This window comes from Peromyscus californicus, unplaced genomic scaffold, assembly GCF_007827085.1.
Source record: "Peromyscus californicus insignis strain IS unplaced genomic scaffold, ASM782708v3 Scaffold_15__1_contigs__length_86483966, whole genome shotgun sequence".
NCBI classification, from domain to species: Eukaryota; Metazoa; Chordata; class Mammalia; order Rodentia; family Cricetidae; genus Peromyscus; species Peromyscus californicus.
This window is the reverse complement of record NW_026294447.1, coordinates 52,047,491-52,065,742: the sequence shown is the minus strand read 5'-3', so window position 1 is coordinate 52,065,742 and position 18,252 is coordinate 52,047,491. Positions and strand designations below refer to the sequence as shown.

The 18,252-nt window shown below is 43.9% G+C and overlaps 1 protein-coding gene across 1 annotated transcript in view; it reads right to left on the bottom strand.

Moving 5' to 3' along the window:
* Unc79 (unc-79 homolog, NALCN channel complex subunit) overlaps positions 1–18,252 on the bottom strand; it is a 245,998-nt gene that overhangs the window by 137,741 nt on the left and 90,005 nt on the right. Inside the window, 4 exon segments of the mRNA XM_052738842.1 lie at positions 6,746–6,774; positions 9,140–9,180; positions 9,787–9,875; positions 14,026–14,090. Coding sequence (XP_052594802.1) covers positions 6,746–6,774; positions 9,140–9,180; positions 9,787–9,875; positions 14,026–14,090 — 224 coding nt within the window.

Here is an 18,252-nt window from a genome sequence, read left to right as displayed (position 1 = left end):
ATCCCCAGCATGGCAAGGAGAGGGAAAGCAGAACAGCAGGGAGGAGGGGGAGGGAGTGGGAAGGAGGGGCAGGAGGATGGGGAAGGGGGAGGGAGGGAGAGGAAGGGAGATCTATTTTGTTCTATTTGTGGCAGAGAAATGCCAGAGTTAACCGCTGCTGTAATACGCCTGTAATAACCGCTGTAATAACCGCTGCTGTAAGGCACCTCATGAGTTTGAGGATGTGACTGAGGACATAGCCAGGCAGAATGGTGAAGAGTCAATTCATCTGTGTTAATTGCACCTGGTAGGGTATGAGAGGGACGTAAAAGGGACAGATTCATTTGGAAAGGAGGTGCTGGAGAAAATACTCGGAAACCCAGAAGCGGCATCGGGGACAGGGTGGAAGGAGCCGATGAGAGTGATAAATAGTCCTCAGAACACTTGAAAACAACCCCAGAACTGACTTTTCCTATTTTATCCTGCTGCATAATAAACCACTCAGAACCTCAGCCATGTGGGCATGTACCTGGATTCTCCAAGTTAAAGATTCTCACAGGACACGAGCAAGGTGGCTCTGCTCTGTAATATTAGGGGCTAAAATGCAATGACTGCCGGGAACTGCCGGGAACCAGAAGAGCTGCGCCAGGGAGACCTTCTTCACCATGTATCTGATGCTGGCTGGGGAAACTGAAGGACAGGCTAGGCTTTCTCACTAGAGCATCTATACTTGTCCTCTCCGTATACTTTGATGTATCCCTTCATTTTATGTTGCTATGACAAAATACACATGACTCCCATTATAAAGAAAACAGGTATTGTAGCTTCATATTATGGAGGTTCAAGGGCATGGCAGAGGCAATAACTGGGCTCTGATGAGGACCTCTTAAAAGATAGTCTCCAAATGGCAGAAGTGCTTGAGGGGGTGGGGAGATCACATAGCAATCCAGACACCAAGAGGGGTCAGATTTGGTCTTCTGTAACAACCCATTCTGTGGGAACCCACTAAGACCTATGAAGAGCTATGCAATCTGTTCCAAAGGCTTAGTACTGAGTGATCTCCCCCTAGGCTCCATCCCTTAACATTGTCACCCTTGGGACCAAATTTTCAATACATGAGCCCTTAGGGAACAATCTGCATTCAAACCATAGCACCTGGGTTCTCATAGCACACCAGAAGATTCTAGAGGGACACCCTGGAAGTGTGCGCTCAAGAGGACCAGGAGTAAGATGTGTGACCTTTTGTGACCCAGTCTAAGTCACACAAAGTCACTTCTGCTACCTGAAGACAGTCACATGTTCCCAACCCAGGGGAGGAAACATAGGCTCTACTTCTCATTGAGAGGAGAATCCAAGAATGGCATTCTGACCATAGCATTTCTGTTCCTCCTTGCATGAAATGTACTTCCCCTCCAAGGAACCCCCAAAGACTCACTGTGACTATTGTCACAAGTCATCTCTGTCACACACTGTTTGAGTCTTCACCCAGAGAATCCAGGTCCATCACTAATGCCCCTACCTGCCACTGATGTGGAGTTACTGCAAGTTTGGAAGAGAACTGAGCACCTGGCAGTGTGGTGCTGCCATGAAAGACAGTCCACACTGAGTGGCTGGTGTGATGGACAGTCCACACTGAGTGGCTGGTGTGATGGACAGTCTACACTGAGTGACTGGTGTGATGGACAGTCCACACTGAGTGGCTGGTGTGATAGACAGTCCACACTGGAGTGGCTGGTGTGATAGACAGTCCACACTGGAGTGGCTGGTGTGATGGACAGTCCACACTGAGTGGCTGGTGTGATAGACAGTCCACACTGAGTGGCTGGTGTGATAGACAGTCCACACTGAGTGGCTGGTGTGATAGACGGTCCACACTGGAGTGGCTGGTGTGATAGACGGTCCACACTGGAGTGGCTGGTGTGATGGACAGTCCACACTGAGTGGCTGGTGTGATAGACAGTCCACACTGAGTGGCTGGTGTGATGGACAGTCCACACTGAGTGGCTGGTGTGATGGACAGTCCACACTGAGTGGCTGGTGTGATAGACAGTCCACACTGAGTGGCTGGTGTGATGGACAGTCCACACTGAGTGGCTGGTGTGATGGACAGTCCACACTGAGTGGCTGGTGTGATAGACAGTCCACACTGAGTGGCTGGTGTGATAGACAGTCCACACTGAGTGGCTGGTGTGATGGACAGTCCACACTGAGTGGCTGGTGTGATGGACGGTCCACACTGGAGTGGCTGGTGTAATAGACGGTCCACACTGAGTGGCTGGTGTGATGGACAGTCCACACTGAGTGGCTGGTGTGATAGACAGTCCACACTGAGTGGCTGGTGTGATGGACAGTCCACACTGAGTGGCTGGTGTGATGGACAGTCCACACTGAGTGGCTGGTGTGATAGACAGTCCACACTGAGTGGCTGGTGTGATAGACGGTCCACACTGAGTGGCTGGTGTGATGGACGGTCCACACTGAGTGGCTGGTGTGATGGACAGTCCACACTGGAGTGGCTGGTGTGATAGACGGTCCACACTGCGTGGCTGGTGTGATAGCTCGGGTGGGTCAAGCGCTTGCTTTCCAAGAATCCGATGCCCAGAAGCTATGTAAAAGCTGGGTGCAATGGTTTCCATAGCTAAGACCGAGATCTGGGGACAGAAGGGAGACAAGTGGACATTGGAATCTTGCTGGCCAGCCAGTCCAGCTGAAACCACAGACTCCAGATTCACTGAAAATCTATCTCAAAACGCAAGGTATGGAGTGATGGAGGAAGACAACTCATGTCCACCTGTGGCCTCCGCATGCACATGCACAAATAAGCGTGCACACACACACAGAGAGAGAGAGAGAGAGAGAGAGAGAGAGAGAGAGAGAGAGAGAGAGAGAGAGAGAGAGAGAGAGAGAGAGAGAGGAGAGAATCTGAATAGAAGAACGAATCATTCTAGTTACAACTAGAGTTTAAAGAGAAAATATTGCACCCAGGACACTCTTCCTAGTCAGTGGTTTAAGATTCTCAAGGTAAGAAAAGATTCCTGGGTAAACACCAGATCCAGGGCTGCATCAGGAAAATGTGCTCTCAGGGGAACAATGATTACAGGGTTAGATATAAAGCCATTTGTTAGGACTCAGAATGAGCAGGACGGTGGTGGCACATGCCTTCAATCCCAGCACTTGGGAGGCAAAGGCAGACAGATCTCTGAGGCCAGCCTGGTCTACAGAGTGAGTTCCAGGACAGTCAGGGCTACACAGAGAAACCATGTCTCAAAAACCAAAAAGAAAAGAAAAGAAAAAAGACTCAGAATGTGGTGTATTACATCATAGTCTCTTTTAGGCAAACAAAGACCTGGAGATTTTAAGGGCATGCTTCACTATCCTCACCACTAAATAATAAAGTGCTGAGACTGCAAGGCATTATTCCCAGAAGCTCTGAGGAGAGTTCAAGGTATAGCAGGGTTTATCTCACAGAGATGTACTTTTAACTTGTGTTTAATGAAAGAGGTTTATAACGGACACCTAAAAGCACACGGCGTTTCTCGTGGATTCTGTCAGGGTGGACTGAGAAGAACAGGAACAGCCTGAGATGAAGATGCTTTCAGGCTTGCAGGATTCTGAGGGCAAAGAGGGAACTGCTAAATCTGCTTATCCTGGCCAATTTTATATCAACTGGACATAAGCTAGAGTCATGTAGAAGGAGGGAACCTCAGTTGAGAGAATGCCTCCATAAGATCAGGCTATAAGGCATTTTCTTAATTAGTGGGAGAGCCCAGTGTGGGTGGTATCATCCCTGGGCTGGTGGTCCTGGATTCTATAAGAATGCAGGCTGAGCAAGCCATGTGGAACAAGCCGGTAAACAGCACCCCTCCATGGCCTCTGCATCAGCTCCTGCCTCCAGGTTCCTGCCCTGTTTGAGTTCCTGTCCTGACCTCCTTCAATGGCAATAGCAATCTGCAAATGTAAGCCACCCTTTCTTCTCCAACTTGCTTTTGCTCATGGTATTTCATCATAGCAACAGTAACCCTAACCGAGACAAGTTGGTACCAGGATTGTGGGATATGGAGGCCTAGCTTGTGGAGTTTTAGGGGAAGTTTAAAGACTCTATTGGGGTCATTTGTTATTGTGAATTAAGATTCTGTGGTTCTGGTTAGCTGGGACTGAAGAATCAGCTGTCATTTACAGGATACAGAACTACTAAAGTGAAACCTCTGCTTTGCTGGGATACTCGATGCTGGTCCGCTGGAGCAGAGAAATTAGCAGTGATTAAGAAGAGACCAGCTCCATTGAGGTGGAATCTTCTGGGAAGTGTTTCTAGAGAGTCGACACACAAGAAGCTGTGTTCCAGAGGCCACCAAGGTTGTACTGAGTGCTGGCAGTCAAACTTGGTAGTGTAAGAGTCACCTAGATAGTACTGGTTTTGATGGCATGAATGAGTTCATGGAGAGCAGCTGAAGCTTGGCACTGTGAGAGGACAGGAGAGGCCATTGGTAGATACAGCCTTGGTGGCCCAGGACTGAAAGGGTCTTGCACAGAAGTTGAGGCTTGGCACCATGAAGGGGGCCTATGAGAGGCTATTGGTAAAAGTGCAGCCCAGTTGCCGCAGAAGACCCCAATTTTTGAAGATGCCAGAACCGTGGGAAGACCACCAAGGACACAAGCAGCTGTGGAGTGGAGCCAGCCGGAGCCTAGAAGACAAGCTGTGTGTGCTGCAGAGGGCAGAGCCGGAGAAGTGACCCAAGCCCTTTGGAGGGGCCAGAAGATTGTGAGTGAATCCCAGATAGTGGACATTGCCTTATTTACACTGATGGGATTTTGGTTTGACTTTAATCTGGTTATGACTGTGCCCTGGATCTTCCCTCTTGAAATAAGAAAGTATTTAACTTATTTTTTATTTTTCTGGAGCCCACAGCTGAGAGACTGAATTTTTAAGGAGATTTGAGGTTTTAAAAAAGACTGAATTTTAAAGTGTTTTAATTTTTAAAGACTGTGGGGTATTTTAAGTTTATAAAATGTTTGATGTTGTGATGTTGATGTTAATTTGTGATCTTGGGGATGAACAGGAAAGGAGAGGTTATGTCTTAATAGTGATATATTTGTGTGTCAAGTTGGCAAGAGTCAATTGTCCTGGTTAATTTTATGTCAGCTTGACACAGCTAAAGTCATCTGAAAGGAGGGAACCTCAACTGAGAACATGCCTCCATAAGATCGGGCTGTAGACAAGCCTGTAGGGCATTTTCTTAATTAGTGATTGATGGGGAGGGCCCAGTCCATTGTGGGTGATGCCATCCCTGCTGGTGGTCCTGGGTTCTATAAGAAAGCAGGCTGAACAAGCCATGAGGAGCAAGCCAGTAAGCAGCATGCCACCATGGCCTCTGCATCAGCTCCTGCCTCCAGGTTCCCGCCCTGTTTGAGTTCCTGAGCTGACTTGCTTCAACGGTGAGCAGCGATCTAGAAACGTAAGCCACCCTTTCCTCCCCAATTTGCTTTTGTTCATAGTGTTTCATCATAGCAATAGTAACCCTAACTAAGACACTGTGTTAATCTGTTGCACAGACTTCTGTATTCTGTGCTGACCTTCGAGTTGCTTTACCCAGTGACATGCAGCAGAACTGATGGTTTATGACTTCTGAGCTTCTGTCAAAAGGGGCCTTGCAACCTCCTTTCTGGCTCTTCCAGAACATTGCTGTCTGTTCACAGGGCCAGCCTAGCCTCCTGGAGGGTGAGACTTCTCAGGGAAAGAGGGAGGCCCTGATACCTCTGTCGTCTCAACCATTCAGCCAACCCTGCTAAGGTCCCACATATAATATGTGATGATGAACCATCGGTTATCAGCCAATCGTCATTCCCTGCATTTCACACTCTGTGACTCCTCTACTCCACCCCACCCCCACCACATACCAACAACAACCTAATGCAAGTGCATAAAGGAGCCTAGAGGAGTTCGTTAGCCAAATTGCCAATTCACAAAATTGCAATCAATTGATTGCAATAACTGATTGGTGCTGGTAACCGCTACATTTCAGGATGGTTTGTTACATAGCAATAAATAAGCAAGACAGCCTTCAAAGGTACACATTCAAGATCAACCTCCCAAAAAGTTTAAATGAATGGTACAAAATTCAAATAAGCAGGAGAGAGTAGAGTGAACCAGAATCCAGGTTCCTTGACCAACAAGTCAAAGCTTTTGTCATACTACCGGGCTGCTTCCTGTTACCTTTTCAACTACCAAAAAATAAAAGAAAAATGGAATGGAATGACCTAAAGAAACGATGTAAAATGGCAAAGGGAAGTTTTAGCAGAGGAATATTTAGCTAAACATGTCCTTCAACTTACACCTAAATGAATATTTTCTACATGTATTTGATCTGGGCATATTTTTGACATATATTAAACTATATGCATCAAGTTTCAAAACAACAAAGATTTTTAGCACATAAGAAACACCCTTTTAAAATGAAATCACATGAATTGCACTATCATCTGCAGTTTTTGTGATTAGACTCTCCCCCAGAACTGCACGTGTGCTTCCATTTCAGAGTGCTGAACAAAGACACTGAGCATATGACGGTGAGCAAAAGCAGCTATGGACATGGAGACCATGTGGACGTCACAATCTTACATGCGTACAGCACTCCCTCTCCTCCTTCACAAATACACTGACATGTGCACAGTGGGAACCCATGGTGCAGAAATGAGGCAGATGTCAACAGATGAGGTTACACACGAACACAGGGAATCATGCCCCATCACACAGAAGGTGTGCGCTTACCTTTTTCTGACATATAGCAGATATTTCAGCTGTAAGGGGAAGGTACACAAAATATCAACAAAGAAAGAGCCCATTTTAAATAAGGGCAACCATGAAGAGTAAAAAAAAAAAAAATACAGTCTTAGTAATGCAAACCAATAGACTTCATCAAAAAGATTTGGATTTGCCTCATAAATTGTCATCTATATTTATTGGCCTCTATTTTCCCCCAAAAGCACAAAGTATCTCTTTCTTGCTAACAGTTTGAAGTTTTTATTGTGTGCTGTAACTATGTCTCCTATTCTCACATCTAATTTAACCTTGTCAAATACGTTAAGGAAATCAGTCAAGTTAAAGTCATACAACTTTGATCTCATTGGACAGTAACACTCAGAAGACTTACTGGGGATCACTGAAGCCATCACTGATGAAGCCATGAGAGCAGCTAAGTTCTCTGGGCTTCCTGTTTCTGCTCTTTCCATGACACTGCTGTGGAGGGATGGGCTGTGCTTACAGCATTATGAGATGGTCTGAAATGTCAAGACTATAGGAAACACTTGTCTTGGTCTACTCTGACTTGAGCTATCAGTATTAACTAGTGCAAAACAGCCTCGTGATTACTTATGAAAAATCCCTTATCAAACATGAGGAGATCTATTGGAGCAAGGCAGTCAAACTGCTGTCTGCTAATGAGACCGGCTTTAATATGTGCATAAGAATTCTTTTCAGTTGCCATACCAAGTGTTTCCATGGAAACTGGTATCTTGAGAGTAGTTGAAAATAATTTTTCCGAGAATCTATCACTATTTTCCTTAAAATAGTAAGGCCCCAAGAAATGGACTGACGCTTTATTTATAGAATAGTCTGTGTTACACTAATTCAAAAGATTAAAGGAAGGTGTTTCCCAGACCCTGCCTATAAATTAGGAATTGATACAAAAATCAGTAAAATGTATAACTTGGTGTTTAAAACTCATTTTATATAACCTTTTGATAACCTACTATATGTGTTAAATAATTTGACGTGAACCAAAAGCTCTATCAATTCTTCCACAGATGAACATCATCTAAAAATGAAGGCCAGAGTTCAGGAACAAGTCTGATATTTAACAGGTGCTTGTATCTTAGAAACTGAACATTGACGCATGCTCCTATGGAGCCAGCTACTCAGGAGGCAAGAGGCTGCTTGAGTCTAGGAGTTGAAGTCCTACCTAGGCAATATAGCAAGAGCCTGTTGGTTATGAAAACAAAATGAAAGAAAAACAAGCCGGCCAGGGTGGGGCATGCGTGTTCAGTACTCAGGAGATAGAGACAGGAAAATTTAGGGTTCAGTGCCAGTCTGAGTGACATTAGTAAGACCTTGTCTAAAAAGAAACCAACAAAATACAGTAATGTATTTCTGAATGTGACTCTCCAACATCAGAGAGCCAGAGGCTCACTAGAAAAGTAGCCTGATGTATGCCTCTGTCCACATTACAAGCCCATATCTTCCTATAGATAAAGCAAATTTTCAAAATTTCCCTGGAAGGAAATGGAGACTGACAGCATTGCTCTGTGTTAGGGATAGCACTCATTAAATTGATTCCTCTCTTAAAGTTGAGATAATCTAATATTAAAAAGTTGGATTTCAAAGAAGTAGTGTAATCTAAACAAAAAGAGGAGTTCACGGCCCTCGTCAGCATCAGGCTTCCCATGGCCTCTCCTGCTTGTCCCTTCACTATCTGTGTCTGTGGTCACAGTCTGTGCTGTGTGTGTGTGATGGGGGAGGGGGGGGGGAGTCAGTATGCCTGCAGCTTTCCTACCCAAGTCTGTCCTCAGCTTTCCTGAGCACTTTTGCTTTTCGATACAGCCCTGATAAGGAAGCTGGAATAGCCACCTCTCTGTGTACGGAGAACTATCAACTCCTAGCAGACTCTAATGGACTCCAAGGAGCATCACACATCTTATCTTTTTATCACAGTACACTAGATATGCTTTATCCCTATCTTATTGATTGGGAGACAAGCTCTCAGAGCAATTAAAGGGCACTGCCCCCCAAAATACAGAGCCAGTAACAGTAGCAGGAAAAAGGGACCATGGTTCCCTTTCTGATCCAGCACAGAAACACGTCATTGGTAGCATCTGTTCAACACACAGAATATTCCTCAAGATACAACTCAGCAGGGCTTAAGTCATATATAATGCTGATTGTAATATCCAACCTTAATTTTTGGTAGAATTGATAGCTCCTTCCCTTGTCATTAAGTGTTTAGACAATATTATAAGCAAGACATTGATATAATGCTGCAGGTCAGTGAATATTCCTAAAATATGAGGCTTTGGTTGCTGTCTTTATAAAATAGCACAAAAGGAGATAAATCAACCATGTCATTAGTCATGATTACTCATTATTCATCCTTTCCCAAGAACACCTTACCTTGTGGCAGGAGAACATCAATCAACCACTCGCTGTGGTCCCTAGGAAGAAAAATGAAATTGGTTTCTGAGCTTCACTGGAATGTTCATGCACATCTGTGTGTTATACACTACTGCTCAAAGCTTTTCACGGGGAGTGGAATTAAGAGCGCTATCATGATAAACTTTTAAAGCATCTAATGCATTCCAGTAAATCTATAAATTACAGGCATTTCCTCATATTCAGTTGTCTTTCAATGATGCTTTCCAGATGTTAGGTACACCAGCCAAAACATGGGCCATATGCACAAAGCCAAGTGAGACCTTGAAGGACAGTTAACAAGGACAAAGAGGCCCCTAGAGTGATGACATGCAGGCTTTAGAAACTCCAGTTTCCTCCAGCATGGCTCTTTCTCTGCAACCTTCTTAAGGGGGGCTGCTTCAAAATCAGAGCTGCTCCACTACATAGCATTGCCTTCCTGTGTTCTCTAAAGACAGACGTGACAACTTTTCAAAGCTGAAACAGCCCAAATAACAGCTCACTGCGATAAACATCAGACAAACTAATCTCTCAAAACCACAGCAAGGCTGGCAGGGAAGTTGAGTGACCAACCTCCTCGGTGGTGCAGACCACTTCCCTTGCTGTCTGGTAGAGGGGCTCATACCTACCCTGCAATCCTCTCGCTGCATTCTTCGCAGAGATACAGTGGAGGTGGCTTGTCACCCAGAGCTACCGACAAGGAAGGGTCTATACACATCTGGAACAAATGACAATGCAGAGTCACCGTTCCTGCTCCCGCATATCACATCCCCAACCTACGAGACGCATACCGTGTGTTGACAATGACAGAGTTTTTTTTTTTTTTTTTTTTTTTTTTTTTTTTTTTTTGGTTTTTCGAGACAGGGTTTCTCTGTGTAGCTTTGCGCCTTTCCTGGAACTCGCTTTGGAGACCAGGCTGGCCTCGAACTCACAGAGATCCGCCTGGCTCTGCCTCCCGAGTGCTGGGATTAAAGGCGTGCGCCACCACCGCCCGGCTGACAATGACAGAGTTTTAGTGTCGAGCTAGAATAAACTGTTTTAGTAAACCCCACCTGCTCTGCTGAGGAGCCCACACTGGGGATGTAAATGTGGCTGCCAGGGTTCCTCTGTCTGGCTATTTGCAATTCAAGTATCAAACACTGTCAAGAAATCTTCCCTCCTGCCACAAAGCTGAAAAATCCCCTTGTTCTCAGGCTGCTCAACTGGGTTATATGGGTGACAAGCCCAGCAATCTCTCTTTAGAAGAAGGAAAATCCATCGTTAAGATTTCAAAATCATTAACTGACATCAAAATGCTGACAATAGAGATGTCTGCAGGAAATCTAGCACTGAGGGGTTCCTTTCCTGGCTCCTGAAACTCAACTTGGACTCACACATTCAATGTTGCATTTTCACTTTTCTCCCCGCCCCCAACCAGCAGCTCATTTACACCACCACCCCCCTGCACACACACACACACACACACACACACACCTGGCCTTGTTGTCTGTGCCTAGCACAGAGACACAAATGTTCATGTTACAGTGTCAGGATGTCTGGATGTTTTCAATCAGGTCAACAGTCAGGTGACTAACTGTGCTTAAACTTTCCATCGATTAAAGTTTCCAGTATTTCCAAAAGCCATCCTGCATTCTGTGTCTGTGCTCATGAATAACATGCCTATGATTTAGCTGAGTGCCCAGGTAATATGACTGGTACACAAACGCTTCTGGAATGTCACTGTCTTTAGCTTTTTGCACTGATTTAAAGGGGAAGAATGACCTACATTTACAACCCCACCTACAATTCAAAGCTAAAATCTTGAGACGTTCTAGTGACAGGATCAATACCAAAACTGCTAGATTTAAATAACTAAGCCAACAAAGCTCATAAATTGCATATTAGCTGATGCTAACAATCTACTGTGAAATATTTCCTATGTAAATTTCTTGATTCTTTAGACACAGTGAATTAACTGTTTGGTCTGTGAGAGTGGCAGTTTTTCCACAAATGGCTGAAGAGTAAGTATTGTAGGTTTTGTGAGCCAAATAGTCTCTGTCACAACCACTCAACTCTTCAGGTGTTGCATAAAAACAAGCACTCCATAAGCAGATGAACAAAGCTGCATCCCAATAAAGCTTTATTGACAATAACAAGCAGCAGCCACATTAGCAGTGGCCACATTAGTGGCGGTACATGGTTTGCTGACCCTGTCTTACATAATTCTCTGGGCTTCAGCCAATTTCATAAAGTGAACTTTAAATGGAACCAGGAATAACCAAAAGTGGAATGTGATATAAGACTTTAAGTTCTGACTTGTTTTCAGCCTTATCCCTATGGCAACGGTCGGCTCCTACTTAAAAAGTGCTGTTCCCTGGGACAAATCATTAAAGCCTCAGACTGCAGAGAGTCGATGGCAGAGTAGGCTTTGCTGAGGACTCGTGTTTCCCCAAGCATCCCCATGCAACCCGTGTAGATCTCCTGAGCACTGTTACTTCACTCTTTCCCAATAAGTCATTGACATGTCCGCCAGACAAAGATAAGTTTTCCATTCCACTCAAAAGGAAAAATTCCTGGGATGTTAGAATGACCATCATTAGAGACTGGTTGCCTGACTTTTGACCTGTTACGTTACTTAATTAATATGCATGATCAGTTCTGTTCTACTAATATGTTTGTGTCTGGTTGTTGCATTAAAACAAACAAACAAACAAAAAACAACAAAAAATGATTGTTTGTAGGCCAGGCACAACACTTTTAATCCCAGCACTCAAGAAGTAGAGGCAAATGGATTATCTTGAAGTTTGAGGCCAGACTGGTCTACATAGTGAGTTCTAAGCCAGGCAGGGCTATTTAATGAGACCCTGTCTTAAAAAATAAAAGAGCGTTTATAATCTATGCCCAGTGTACAGACTCAGGAAGACAGATAAAGGAAAAATTTCAAATAGTTCACCTTCCTTCATTCTGTGATGACATTTTTATGGGTATTGCTGGCTGTTTTTCAACTCCAATGTGAACCTGTATCTAAATACACTGAATCTGTATCATACTATACAGTCTCTCAGCTTTCCTTTCCAACAAGCATCGGGCATTGGAGACCCTGCATCTGTGTATTCTGTGGTGGTGGTGGGCCCTTAGGTGCAGCCATGCTGTGAAGAGTAAACCCCACTGAGGCAGGCCTGCTATAGTGCAAAACATGGCCCCACACAGAAAGCATTGCCCGGAATGTTAGTTTTTTAGAAAATGAAACACTGGTGCTCAAAAAAAAAGACTTGGCAGGAAGAAGTATGCAATGAGGATGTCTTCTGGGCAGATCTAGGTAGTGGCTGCAAACATCTGAAGGTACTGAATGCCAACTGTTTACTTTCAAATGGTTACTTTTACATTTGAACAATTTCTATGTGGATTTCCTTACAATAAAGAAAAACTACCAAAGGCGGACTGGTTGCACCTGGCCTCTAGGACTGGTTTTTTGGCATAAAAGTAAGGTCAACCCAGATGAATGGGCTGGGCTGTCTGCCTAGAAGAGGAGAAAAATCTAATTTCTCCTTTCTGTGATTAGATGGCCAGAAAGCATTTACTAACCAGGATGCCAGAGGACTCTAGAGAATGCAGTCTGGCATAAAAGTAAGGAAAAAAATAACTGAAGAAACCTGTAGCAGGCAAGAAGAAGGAAGTAAAGATACAAAAATAAAAGTGGGAGCCATGTGGGTCTCCCTGCTATGAAACGCCACCAGCTCCGTGAAGCACATGGGATCCACTATGTGTTTGCTTGAACACCCTCATACAAAGAAAGACTTGGAGCCCCACACCTTCTTAAGCTCAGAGAATATGCAGTGCATGCAAAGCCTGGGCTTCCGTCCATGGCTCACGGTCATCTGCTCTTGCTTAGGAGTCATTCGGCTTTCTGTCATTAAAGGCAAGCATCCACTTTAACGACACAAGGAAATCCTCTGATAGATAATGCATGGAGATGGCAATGCTACCATCATCACACAGCGTGTTGTTAGTTACCGGGTCTCACTTTACCTGTTCTTTGTCCCTATCAGTGACAGCGCTGGTTTTCTATTACTTAAGCACCAACACAATCTGCCTAGACAAGGTAAACAGACTCCAACACCACCAGTTTCTCAAGAGGACCCATAAATGCTCCTAACTTCAGCCAGCACCCACTGCTCGCAGTGCACACTCACCCGTGCAAATCCCAACCTGCTCAAGCCACCCGTGTATCCTGCATCCAACAAATAGACTCCGAGCAATTTTGTTTGTTAAGACGTGTGATTACTCTTCTGAATATCCAACTTCTAAGACTCAGTTGCAATAGGATTGAACAATATGTACAGAAAAGAATGAAGCTGAGAGTTAGGGTACCCAGTTCTGTCTCTAATTTTATGCTAACTGCACATTGGCACCATGAAACAATTTCCTTACCTCTAGTGTGACCTATTGTGCGCATGCTATGCAGACCTCTCTGTTAGCTATCCACATCCATGATTTGAGCTAGGACTTAACAACTTTGTCTATTCTGTTTTACCATTCTCAAATTTGCATAGTCACATAGCAGACCCTCTGAAGTGATAACATATAAGGAACGGAGGTGGGGGGCAGGTTCTGAATGTATTGGCTCAGATAGAAGCCAGTTAAGACAAGGTATGTGTTCATCAGCATTCTTCTGATAATTAGCTCAATGTCATACCACACTTGGCTATGAATTCACAGCCCCAACTCACAGACACCATCATTACTCTTGCCCAAATACAATTCTGCATTGAACACAGAAGAGCCTGAGATCAACCACAGAGCTACGGAGATGCATGCAACTTACTCCGTTCACTCAGCAGTTTACTCTACTAACTGAACCACCAAGAACCAAGCTTGGGAAGCAGTACCTTCACAGCCGGCTTGTTAATTGCATTGTGGCATTCGATGTGCTGGCAGTGGATGGGATTCCAAGCTGTAAAGCAAAAGAGAGCCAATGAAGATCTCTCACTGAAATTGTTTATGCCCCAGTAAAAAACACAGTGGATAGTTCACTTTATCCTACATAGAAACATAATCAGATGGTGTCCTAACAGAATCAATCACCTACGAAAAAAGTTAAAATCAGGCAAAGACATGGCAACTCTATCTACCTTCCCTGGAAAGAAAGCCAGTAGCAGGTGAGGTACTCGGGACCATAATACCTCACAATGTTATAGCATTGATGAGTTCTCAGGGTGCCCCAAGGATATTTTCACTGGATTCCCCAACAGCTCAGCAGGTAGGTATGGCAGATTCCTCAGCTCATGTCATCACATAAAAATAAGTTAAATTTTAAAAGATTATTTTGCCCGATATGGTCACAGACTGGGTAAATCCAAGCTGAGACTAGAACTTGCAACACTAGGTTCTCGACCCTGGCTCACCTCACTATGGAGCGCTATGCAAACAAAATGTCCTATGCTTTTAGCACTAGGAGCTTTTCAAATGGGTAATGACGTGATGGGTCAGAAGGGATTCTCCACCATTCCAGTTCCCACCCCCTCTCCTTCACAGGGGACTGGAAAGATGAATGTCTTGCCTGAAACACTGAACCTCAGCTAGCCTGCTGATACCTGTACCCAAGTCTCTAGCCCAGTATATATAAAGAACAAGGGAAAACATAAAGTGGCTTGAGATGGACCAGGAAATACTCATAACCAGAAACTTCCCTTTACACAGTCTAATGCACTGAACAGTACGCTGTCATTTAAATGATGTAAAACATTTGTACGCTTAAAAGTGTACCCTTTCTGAATGGCCGTGTTCTCATCTTATGGTAAAACAGGACAATTAATTTTATAAGGGGACAAGAAGTATTGACTAGAAAACAGTCCTCTAATCACAGATTTGTTTTGGCTTGCTTTGAGGGAAAAAGAAATGAGTAAATGAAGAATCATTTGAGTACAGGTATTATGTAATCAGATTTCTCTCCAACGTGTAGTGAAAGCAAGATGTGGAGACCGGCAGCAAGTTTCCTTCTGCAATGGGAGAAACTTCACAACTGCCTTTAAACTGTACCCTGCTGCAAGTACATAGGACAAATGCCCTATTTCTCTAAACTATACTCATGAAAGACATAACTAATCCATTACAGCATTCTTCCTGCTGAGTTCATAATGAATCTTCAATCCTTCTTCCCCCTGAACTCTAGTCACCACAAGTCAAAGCAGGGTTGGCATACACAGTGGCATCTGCTGACCTCCCTGAACCCATTTTTTATGAGAATAAGTCATATTTAAAACATGTCCACTACCAAGGCACAGGCACAGATAGATCAGCATATGCAATAGCCGTGACACGGTATCAATGTTCTCATGACTCCTGCTCTGTGGGTGAGAGAAATGTATGAAAGGACCAATTCCTTTCATTTTTTTTCATCCATTTTACCCATGTCATTGAGTTAAGAACAGGCTCTAGGATAGTCCACTTCAGTTATTTTTCAACTTTGAAGAAACTTACTAACCTAGAAGCTCAAGAAGATCCTAGTAGCTCAAGAAGATCCTAGTAGCTCAAGAAGATCCTAGTAGCTCAAGAAGATCCTAGAAGCTCAAGAAGATCCTAGAAGCTCAAGAAGATCCTAGTATCTCAAGAAGATCCTAGAAGCTCAAGAAGATCCTAGTAGCTCAAGAAGATCCTAGTATCTCAAGAAGATCCTAGTGGCTCAAGAAGATCCTAGTAGCTCAAGAAGATCCTAGAAGCTCAAGAAGATTCTAGTGGCTCAAGAAGATCCTAGTAGCTCAAGAAGATCCTAGAAGCTCAAGAAGATCCTAGAAGCTCAAGAAGATCCTAGTAGCTCAAGAAGATCCTAGAAGCTCAAGAAGATCCTAGAAGCTCAAGAAGATCCTAGTAGCTCAAGAAGATCCTAGTAGCTCAAGAAGCTGTTGTCAAGACACAGCAAAGGAAAAGCACATCCAAATTCATTAAAATCAAATTGATGGAAAACTTTTAAAAGCAGCCATTAAAAACAAAAGAGACATTACTTACTGGAGAATAAAGATAAGAAAGATTGCTGATGTTTTCTCAAAAACAGTGCAAACTGGGACATAAGGAGGTCAAGCTAACACTGGTCTGGAAGTTTCCTGCCTCCTGGCTAGCCTTCACAGTGCTGGGAGGTACTATGCAGACTGCTGGGGAAAACTATCATCAACAGTGCTACCCAGCCCTAGGCCTTGTGTGCAGTACTAACCAGCCAGGCACAATGCAAGGAGTGCAGCCTCTGCTAGAGTGTAGGTGACCACTCTCTGGTGGCATTTAAGGCCACTCCACAGGAGGGCAGTCATGTCTGCTACTATAAACACAGTCAAAGCCTCAAGCAGGGAGAGTGAGGCGGGGGATCATAAGTGCTAAAAGGGAAGCTATCTTGTTGTTTTGCTAAATGCACATGATGTGCCCATCCAAGTGCCTTCTAAATACCTGTGTTTATCTCTATAGGTTAGTGCTGCTATCAGCTTTGATTGGAGATGCTTTCATTTGCAATGGACAGAAGTCATTACAGAGACTCATAACCAGTATAAGTGATGAGAAAAGGTGACTGTTGAATGCTCAGTTATAAATGGAATACTACACACACACACACACACACACACACACACACACACACACACACACACTCCAGGCTCAAGGAACATCATGAAAGAAAGGGCAGAAAGAATGTAAGAGCTGGAGGAAATGGGGGCATGGTGTGGAACACTGACTTCCCGGCACAACATGGATGGAAGGCACAACAGCTGTGATTACCCGCTTGAGAAAGATCTGCACAAGCCCTGTCAACAACCTCTCACGGAGAGGGAAGGGACCCATAGGGCTGAGGATTTACACAGTTAATGGTTGGCATGGTTGGCAGTACAGGGAAAAGATTTTCTGATTGGTGGAGTCACTGGGAAGGTTCCTGCGCTCCTGTAAGCAGCCCCTCCCCCATGCATCTGTAAGTAACCCTCCTGAACTCACTAGGTCATCAAAAGAAAAGGCTATGAAAGTAGAAGAGGGTCTAGCAGGGAAAAGGATGGAAAACAGTGGCAGTTGGTGGAGCATAAAGAGATGGTAGTGGGGTGAATGAGATGGAGAACATTTGCACACATATGAAAACACCATACTAAAATCCACTATTGTGTATAATTAATATATCCTTTAAAACATTTTTTAAAGCCAGGCGGTGGTGGCACACGCCTTTAATCCCAGCACTCGGGAGACAGAGCCAGGTGGATCTCTGTGAGTTCGAAGCCAGCCTGGTCTACAGAGCGAGATCCAGGACAGGCACCAAAACCACACAGAGGAACCCTGTCTTGAAAAACCAAAAAAACAAACAAACAAACAAAAAAATTTTAAAATGCACAGTAGAAGACACTAGAACCACATTTTCCATAGACTAAATGAAAAAAATCTCAGCTTAGAACTCTATATCTAATAAAATTTTCCCCCGAAATATACATTAAACAAAAGCTATCTGAGATAAAGAAGAAAAGGAACAAGGGCCAAGCGAAAATGCATTCCTGTATCAGCATGTGAGTCAGTACATTATCATCTGAAGGGAGACTGTGAAGTTAACGGTGCGCAAGCCTTAGAGAAAAAAATTCAAATAAGTAAAAACTGTTGATCCAATATAGAAATAAAATTGAATATTCAAAAATTAATCCCAAAAGTTGAGATGTTGGTAAAGAACAAATGAGCTAATCGTAAAGCCATGGGCTGAAGATGAGCCCACCCCCTCAGCAATCACACTGTGAGTGACCTGGACAATGGGTACATTGCACATAACTGATCTAAAAGGCAGAGACTGTGAAATGAGAGTCTTTCAAAAAGCTTGACTCTATTATACCCATATGAGAAACACTCAAAATACATACACAAAATGGATAAACAGAAAACTATGCCATGTAAACACCATGCACAGAATCTGGAGTCTCTATATAAAGGTCAGGCAAGCTGAGCCCAGGACAAGGAATATGAACAGAAAAAAGAATGGTATTCCATAAAGATGGAAGGACCAAGAGAGCAAGGCATGGACCAACCATGAAGGCAAGTGCATTTATTGAACGAACAGAACCAACGAAAGGAGTCCGTAATGACAGCTATCAATTTCAACACTCTTTTCTCAA